Source organism: Rhincodon typus, chromosome 20, assembly GCF_021869965.1.
Source record: "Rhincodon typus isolate 14 chromosome 20, sRhiTyp1.1, whole genome shotgun sequence".
Lineage (NCBI taxonomy): Eukaryota > Metazoa > Chordata > Chondrichthyes > Orectolobiformes > Rhincodontidae > Rhincodon > Rhincodon typus.
The window spans coordinates 38,237,713-38,247,161 of NC_063351.1; the positions used below are offsets into that span (position 1 = coordinate 38,237,713).

At 41.5% G+C, this 9,449-nt stretch overlaps 1 protein-coding gene across 1 annotated transcript; it reads left to right on the forward strand.

Moving 5' to 3' along the window:
- The first annotated feature begins 1,625 nt into the window (after positions 1-1,625).
- LOC109923025 (nanos homolog 1) lies at positions 1,626-3,130 on the forward strand. The gene has a single exon (XM_020523071.2). It carries the CDS (start codon positions 1,874-1,876, stop codon positions 2,648-2,650), a length of 777 nt encoding a protein of 258 aa, XP_020378660.1. The 5' UTR covers positions 1,626-1,873; the 3' UTR covers positions 2,651-3,130.
- The last annotated feature ends 6,319 nt before the right edge of the window (positions 3,131-9,449 follow it).

Genomic DNA, 9,449 nt, shown 5'->3' on the forward strand with positions numbered 1-9,449 from the left:
TAAGTGGATGAGGTGGCAGGTGGGTGAGGGGCAGCTAAGTGAATTGGGATTTGGAAGAGCTGGTCGGTAGGTGAATTGGTACATGGGTCAGGAGACCATCTGGTCTGATCGCAGCAGCGGTCAGGTTGGGTCAGGAGAGTAACGAGGCAGTTGGGAGTATGGTCAGCTGGGAGGGGCTAGTCATAGAGATATACAGCATGGAACCGTCAGGTTGGATGGGTAGTTGGGTTGTCAGAGGGAGTAATTGGGATAGGTTGGCACTGTTGTCGAGTGATCAGGGGAATAGTTGGATTATGGGTTGGTTGGCTGGGAGGTGTGATTGGCAGGGTCAGTAGAATGATTAAGGGATCAGCTGTATTTATCTACGTTAGAACGGGTTTTAAACTAACATTCAAGTAAGTCCCACAGAACTGTCCAAAGTCTCGGATTCTAACTCAGAGTTGGAGACATTCAGTTGTGGTGGTGGTGGTTGGTGGTTGGTGGGGTGCCAGGAAGCAGTGGCATTGTACACAGGAAATCAAAACTTCCCAGGCAGCTCCCACCCACATAGATTGACACGCCAAGCCTTCCAGGGGGTCTTGACCCTTACCTTGTTGCAAACTGGAGCCTGGAAGACTTGGCCGCATTAATAAATTGTTTCTCCTACTTTCCCACTCCCACCCCTCCCTCTGTAGCCAAGAAATTAACTTCCCGTTTATCACCTTGTTTAAACAGAGGTCTCCATCCCACTCAAGTGCCGCTTGAAAAATGACAATTAAATGATGGAAGTGGATGCGTTGAACTGAAGCACACATAGGTTAAGGAGAGAAAAAAAATCATATTGCAACAACATCAGTCTCTATAGACTCAGTGATCAATCCAATTGGTACCTGCACGCAGCAAAATAATTTGTGAGCATAAGAAATAGGAGCAGGAGTAGGCCATCTGTCTGTCAAGCCTGCTCCACCATTCAATAAGATCATAACTGATCTCTTGGTGGACTCAGTTTCACTTACCTGCGTTCACTATAACCCTTAATTCCTTTACTGTTCAAAAAACATCTATCTTTGACTTAAAAACATTCAACGAGGTAGCTTCAACTGCTTCACTGGAATTCGACAGATCCACAACTTTTTGGCTTAAGAAGTTCCTCCTCAATTCAGCCCGAAATCTGTTCCCCCCTTATTTTGAGGCTATGCCCCCTAGTTCTAGTTTCACCTGCCAGCGGAAACTACCTCCCTGCTTCTACCTTATCTATAAACTTTTGTTAACCTCTTTCCCAAACAAAAACCTTTTCTTTCTCTCTGCCCAATCCCCCACCCCAAGTAGTTCTGCTAAACAAAGCCTTGAGATTGGATGTGGAACTTGACCAGAGTGTGTTTCCAGTTGTGCAGACCACAGTATTGAAGATACAGATGCCTAAGTGTGACACAGCATCCACCCCCACCTCAGTCTGAGTGTTATGGGTTTGGGTGGGTGGGGGGGGGGGAGGGACAGGATGGATGATTGCGGGGACAGACAAAGTGAGGGTAGGATTGCGCAGGGCGGGTTTGGGTTGGGAGGTGGGGGGGGAGTTGGTTTGTCCAATGATTGGCGGCGGTGGGCGGGCATCCAGGAGCGGGCTCGCTGTTTGTAAAAGGGATCTCCGGGACTGGCGGTGAACACAGAAGGACAGGAATGGCGCTGAGGATTGTGTCTGCCTGAGCGAGTCAGCGGGATTTAAAGGGTGTTCGCCGGGCGCCTTGGCTTCTACTCGCCGCCAAGTTTTGTTGCATTGCATTGATGTGCAGGAAGACTCGCAAGATTTGCATTTACAAAATAAAGAGGAGTTGGGGGGTGGAGGAGGAGGAAGAATTCAAGGGGAATAAAAGCAAATCCCTCTCATTAATAGGAAATGGAAACTTTCGGGTCAATAGACAACCAGCTTCGACTGGAGAATCACAGCAGCCCAGTCGATTACTTGCACCAGAGGTACGCTAGTACTTATGAAAATACTTTCAACTCGTGGAATGATTACTTGGGGTTGAGCACTCTGGTTGGGAAGGCTGTGAACCAGGGGGGGAAGAGCGGACTGCACCCGGCCAGGGAGCGGAAGCTACAGTCCCGGGCACCGTGCATCAGCCGCTCCCTGGAGTTCCGGGGGCTGGGGCTCTGCTCCCACCACGACGCGCTGCTCGGCTCCGAGCTGGAAGGCAGTTTCTCCGACAGCTTCAGCCCTTTCTCGGCTTATCCCGCGGCCGTGGAACCCTTACCCCATCAGCCCCAGCAGCAGCGCCTGGAGCGGGAGCAAGGGGGTGACTCGTCCTGGAACCGAGTGGATGTGATCATGATGGAGAACAGGAGCCATCTACAACTTGCCCACTACCAGCAACAGCCGCCTCTGCCTGCACCTCCGCCTCCTGCCGCCCACAGAACCTCCAGGGCTAAGGCCGAGCTGCAGATCTGCGTCTTCTGCAGGAACAACAACGAGTCGGTCACTCTGTACACCACCCACATCCTGAAGAGCCCTGACGGCAGGGTACTCTGCCCCATTTTGAGGCGGTACACTTGCCCCTTGTGTGGTGCCAACGGGGACAACGCGCACACCATCAAATACTGTCCACTCTCCAAGCTACAGCCCAGTATCCCAAAGCTGAAGACGAGAAATTGCGTTAGCAAGAGGGCCCGTTAATAAGGAACTATTCCCTTTTACAAACAAGGAAGGCATTGTGAACCCAATTATCCCCACTTCCCCCCCCCAGGCTTTGTAGACTAATATGTGGACATTTTATTAAGACAATATATTTTGAGTCTGGGAATAAACGTTTTATAGTAACTGAATGTACTCTTTGTCTAAATTTGTTTACAATCTAATGTTTCTGGTGGAATATCTAGCCCAGAAATCTACCTCAGTTATATAAAAATATATAGTTTATGGAATTAAGAGAACGCCATAATTTTCTTTTCGTTTGCAAAATCCACTACGTGCATTTCATCTTCGGAGAATTTAAGGTAACTCAGTAATTATAATGTAGAAAATGTATTTGATTTCCCCTGTTTTCGAATGTAATGTTTGCTACTTTTTAAAAGTGAAATGTAAAACAGATCTAAAGATTACTAATGAATAACTGTGTTAACAACAGTACGGGGAGCCAATAAATTTTCACGTTTTAGCAGCTCCTTTTGTGTGTTTTGTTTCATTAGTGGGGGAGAGGCCAGTTCTGCAGCATCTGGCCTTGGGCGCCTTCCTGTGGACAACAGTTGAAGTGCAGACTCCGCTTACCCTCAGATAGTAATGCAAACCCCTTTTTAAAGCCCAAGGACACCACGTACTATTGATATGTTGAACGTCACATTTTCTTAAAATTAAAATCCGTAGCCGAACCTGCTGGATTCGCTGACGTCTACCTAGATTTTGGAAACACCAGAATGATAATGGTTATTTTTAATTGCAATTTGCTATTTAGACCAGACGATGTGCTTGCGATTTGGAGATCTCCACTCGTTATGAATTATATAAAATTGTGCTTTAACTGATGGAACTACTTCAAGTATATTGATTGATCGCTTTCTGTTGAAGGTTCATGATAATCGGGAGTGTTTCTAGAGAAAATATATTGTCCAATACAGTGGTTCTTTTAAAAAACATAAACTGGAGCAAGGTGTTCGGAGAAAGAATCGTATTGGACGAGAAATGTTAACTCTGTTTCTCTCGCCAGAGATGATGTCAGACCTGGTTAGTTTCTCCAGCACTTTTTTTAAACTTCTAGAGCAGGGGAGATTGTCGTTGGACAGGACCTAGTTTTGGGGGGGTGTGCTGGTACCATTTTTTAAAAAGCTTCCATTTATATAGTGTAGTACCTTCTACAACACCAAAGTGCTTTATAGCCAAAGAAATACTTTTGAAGTGAAGTCACTTCTACTGTGGCCACTATACTTCCTAATATATACTCAATATGTTAATGACCGAATATCTCTTTGTGATGGTACTGGGTGAAACTGCTGGTCTCCTGACCAGTATTTAACTCTTGGTTCTTCTCTTACTCTCTTTCCCCTCCCCAACAAGGTAAGTGTTGTGGGACTTTATTTGCATCCATCTTGGTTTGTAGTATTGGGATTAATCTGCATGAGTCCTGGAGTCGTACTTGGACTCAACACTTTACAACACACATGACTCAGCAGGAGCCTCAATGATGGGTATTGGGACAGCTGCTGTTTGTAATTGGCATCGAGTAAGATTTAGAAACTCAAAGCTGTTACGTTTTCAAGTATCAAACTAGGTTTGGATGATGCAACATAGATTTTTTTAAAAATTAATCTGGTGGTCTGCGTCTAATGAAATATGATACAATAAAATACTGCAGAGGTAGGAGGAACAAGAATGGTCTGTACTGAATGAAGTTTGAAGCTCAGCAATATTCCCTGCCTGTGTGGCATGCAATACAGCCAACAGACTGCTGAATGGCATAATTAAAAAGTGACCAGCAAATGAAAGACTACTAGATGGAATAGTAGTGGAGCTTAACCATTTAAGAAATGATTAATGCCACAATGGGAAAACACACACGTTGGTAATGTACAATGATGTAGATGTGCTGGTGTTAGACTCAGGTGGATGAAGTCAGAAGTCACATGACATCACGTTGTAGTCCAATAGGTTAATTTGAAATCATCGGCTTTCAAAGCGCTGCTCCTTCTCGGGTGAAGTACAAGTTTTACTGGAATGAATGAATGGCCTTATCAATAAGCATCATGTGTGGAATTGTGTTTTCAAAGCAATTCCACCATTAAAAGAGATTGAATATTTGACCTTTCCCTTTCCAGCACCACCTACTTAAAGGTATTATGCTGCATCTTTAATTTCCAAATCTGTGTAGGTGTGAACATGGCTCAATGTTAGTATTCACTCACAAAAAAAATGTGGGTTTAAGCCCTACTGCAAAAATTGAAAGCCTACACAGATTACATCAGTATTACTGAAGAGGTGCTGCATCATTAGAAGAGCAAAATTCTGGGCCTGTTCAGGTGGTTGTAAAGGATTCTGTACAATCAGATTTATCCAACTATTATGTTTAAACCAATGTTAAACAAACACTCATTATTTACTTCCTGTTTGTGGGTTATTACGGTGTATAAATTGTCACTTATTTTTCTGAATTAGTGATTATACACCAAAAGCCATTAATTGAGAAGTTCTTGGGATTTCCTGAGAACATGAAAGTTAATACATTAATGTGAATTCTTTTGTCCTTTTCTCCAAAGACAGCTTTGGATGTACCTGGGTAACCTTGGAACAAAGGTGTATGGCATTTTATGAAATAACAACCACAATAGGCTAGGTGAATAATGAAAATGTCTTTTTTAAAATGGTAAATTAAGCATGCTTGAAGCTGTTATATTAGTGGTGCTCTTCTGCGTGAATATGTTCATAATTAAATAAAACCAGTCGTGTGAAAGCTGAAACAAGTCATTGTAACCTAGTATTGTGCCTTTAGTTCACACTTGTGAACAGTACTGTATGCAGCTCTGGTGTCTTTACCATAAATAGAAATAAGGGGCATTGGAAAAAAAGTTTAAGAAAAGTCAAGGTCAAAAACAAATGATATATTTAAACAGGATAGGCCAAATAGCCTTGGACTCTGTCTTCTTTCCAGGGAAGAGGATGATCATTTTGGCCTGTCAAGCCTCCTCGTCATATGTATTAACTGCTTTAGACTGTTTTCTTCCATTGACAGTTTTACCTTTAATATATTCAATGACCCAGTCTTCATTATTCTTTGGAATTCTCTTTCACAGAACAATGACCTCAGAAGAAATGCCTCCTTCTCTCCAATTTAGATGTGAATCCCTTTGTGTTGAAACTGCACCCCTTAGTCCTGGATTTGCAAGGAGAAATATTCTGCATCTACCGTCTGAAGCTCCCTTCAGAAGTTCGTATTTTAATAAGGTCACCTCATTCTTCCAAAGGCCAAATCTGTCCATTTCATTAATAACCTAACCTTTTCATCCCAGGAATCAACCTGGTGAACCTTCTCTGAACTACCTCCAGTATATGTGTTTAAAAAGACCAACCTCTATATATTACTTCAGGTATGCTCTCAACAATCCATGTCCTGTTGTAACAAGATTTCCCTACTCATACTCCATGCACCTTACAATAAAAGGACACAAATTTTTCCACCAAAAGGGCAAGACCAGATGAATTAATAATGAGAGCCATTAATGAATCAAATGAGGAATTCAGGAGAATATCAACAATGTGGAACTACTATATGGAGTTATTAAGGCAAATAGGTATAATTAGAAGAAGGTTCTTTTTTGAGCAAATGAGTTATGAAAAACAATGGGAGAAGACCCAAGTGTCCCATGAAAATCTGCATGGACAGTTGAATCAAACAGCTTGTTTCAATGCAAGTATAAAATTTCCATTACAATTTATTGTTGTAGGGAATAGGTCTGTCTTTTGGTTTTCTTTTACATCTTCTAATTACTGCACCAGTTATTGACTTTCAAGGGGCACTAATCTTTGAAGAAGCATTGGCAGTCTTAATTACCACATGACAACAATTGAAAATGTTTCCTACACATACAAAACAATCATTATAACAGTTCTGAGGAAGGGTCACCAGACCTGAAACGTTAACTCGGTTTTTTTTTCCTTCACAGATGCTGCCAGACCTGCTGAGCTTTCCCAGCAACCTTGTTCTTGTTCCTGATTTTAAACCAAAAGAACTGCGGATGTTGTCACTTTTTTTTTTCTTTCATTAGATTTCATTATTTTCTGTCTAGCCTAACATTTATTACCCTTAAGATGGTGGTAAATTGTCTTCACGAAGCACTGTGGTGGCATGGGAATTACAGGATTTTGACTCAGCAATGAAAAATGACAGTTTACATCATGATGCTGTGTAGCTTGGCTTGTTACTTGCAGTGAGGGCTGATCCATGCACATGTTGCACTTTGTTTATTCAGGTGGTAGAAGTTGCAGATTTTGAAGTTTCTGGCATAGCAGTCTTGGTGAGTTGTTTAATAACTTGAAGACTCGGACTAGTCTTGAAAATGAAGCAATTATACAATAATTAACCTTAACTGGAGACTATACTTTGGAATTTCCAGTCTATATATCTTAAAAAATTGATATACGATTCCTACAATTGGCAACAACTCATGCAAGCATTTAAGTGTCAAAGTGACATGAGTAATGACCTTTAACCCTTGATCAGAGTTTAATTAATTCAAGACCAATCAAATAAAGCTTATTCATTATAGGGTGCCATGATTGGTGAATCTGGGGAGTTCAACCTGTTAATGGCAATGGTCACAAATTGCCAATTCTGAGATCCCACAGGCATTTGTTGTGGAAGATGGAGATTGAGCTGTACCATTGCAAACTCCTGTGTAATTGACTAACAAACCCATTTGCCAGCAGATTGATTGTGCCACTCTATTCACCCTTAAGGTAGTAGGCCTGTTTTAACTGATGCAGTCCACATGGTGGAATGTACTCATATTTAGGCAGTAAATGCAGGACTTACAATTACAGAAAAGCAATACATAGCTCAGACAGGACAGTGTGTGAAGTGAAGGAGATCCTGGAACTAATGGTACTCCCATGTATCTGCTGCCCTGGGTTGTACACTACATGACAGAACATAGAAGCACAGCAATTTACCAGTCACCTCCAAGCCACATGCCATCCTTATCTAGAACCACATTGCTATTTATGCACTGTCACTACCAAAAATCCTTAATGACTTGTCATCAGTATCCTCTCATGTGGCACAGTGGTACTGCCCCTACCTCTAAGCTAGGAAGTCCAGCCTCAAGTCCCACCAGCTCTAGAGTCAGAGATATACAGCACGGAAACAGAACCTTTGGTCCAACTGGTCTATGCCAACCAGATATCCTAAACTAATCTAGTCCCATCTGCCAGCCTTTAGCCCATATCCCTCTAAATCCTTCCTATTTGTATACCCATCCAGAGGCCTTTTAAATGTAATCATACCAGCCCCCACCACTTCCTCTGGCAGCTCATTCCATACACACATGACTCTCCGCATGAAAATTTTGCCCCTTAGAAATAAAGGGGACCTTGCTCTTCTCATCTTAAACCTATGCTCTCTATTTTTGGACACTGTGCAAGTCCATCCCTAAACAGGTTGAGTAGGAAAATATCTATCCTAATGAAGGCTTGCAGAGACGTCCTGACTCAGATGATTAGCCTTCAACAAATCATTCTTCACCCTTGATGACCTTAATACTTCCTTCAAGTTATTTTCAACATGCAAAATTACTGATTACCTGTGCTCTCAGCTGATCAAAAAGCAGGATTCCTTGTGTGTGCTGTCGTTATTCTAGCCCTTTCAGAATATGCCAGGCTACTTCAATATATGGTGTTAAATTGAACTCATCATGGTTCAGATTGGATAGTGTATTTTTTTTTTCTCCCCTTCGGACAAGACAATCTATCAGATCACTCCCCTCCCAACTTTCTCTCCAGATGGCTACTTTTCATTTCCACTCTTTAAAGAAATAATTCAATTCTCAAACTGAAGGTATTCCATTTAAATTCTCTAGCTTACAGAACAATGTTACTAGACTAGCAAGCAAGCTAATGGTTAATAAAAAAAGAATCTAAACTTCAGCTAACGAGAAGGCTCATTACTACCAAAAAAAGAGGCATTTCAATACTATCTTTTACATATTCCTTTGAATACATTTACTTTAAAAAAAACACATGGTATTTAAAATGATCAAATTTGTGTGCCTTTCACTTGTCAGCATCACTGCTCCCTCTGCTGGCGAAAAAATATTGTTGCTTTGCACTGTGAAAGAATTAATTATTTCTTGTCTTTCCTCTGCTTGTAGTGTGGATATTTAACTTCATTGGCCAGGACAATAAGTTCAGTCTGACTAGAGCTGTTCCCATGGCATGGAGGAAAAAAAATGGATTAATCCGAATGCAGTCACTCATGACAATACATCATACAAGTTTGAATGAATTAACCCCTCTGAACACACTTCCATTAAAAATGTATAACGCATTGACAACCACAATTTAGCCATTCCAAAGCCCTGTGACATCAACGTACAAAACAAAACAGCAATAATTCTAGGTACCTTATTTGTAAGTGTAAATGAAATAGTAAAATTGGTATCAAGACAGTTTCTGATGAGGGTCTTCTACTCTTCCCCAGTGGAAAATATAGCTACAGTGTATTAACTACATTTGAATGGCAGACAGGACATGCAAGTGAACGACGTAAATGTTGGAAAGTGTGATAGAAATAAATGCTCCATCAGATAAACAGGAATTTAGTTATCCAAATTTTGACATTGATCTTTATCATTTCTTGAATCTATAAAGATGACTAGCTAAGTGAGCATCACATCTTCCGAGTATTCTGGAGATGTGGCAGCCACACAACTAGGCATTTAGAGAAGAATAAACTGGGACAACTCACTTCAGTTGGTCACTAAGTGGTAACTGC

What these genes read in the sequence shown, in the direction of transcription:
- LOC109923025 (XM_020523071.2), top strand. Translation starts at nt 1,874, where the DNA reads ATGGAAACTTTCGGGTCAATAGACAACCAGCTTCGACTGGAGAATCAC.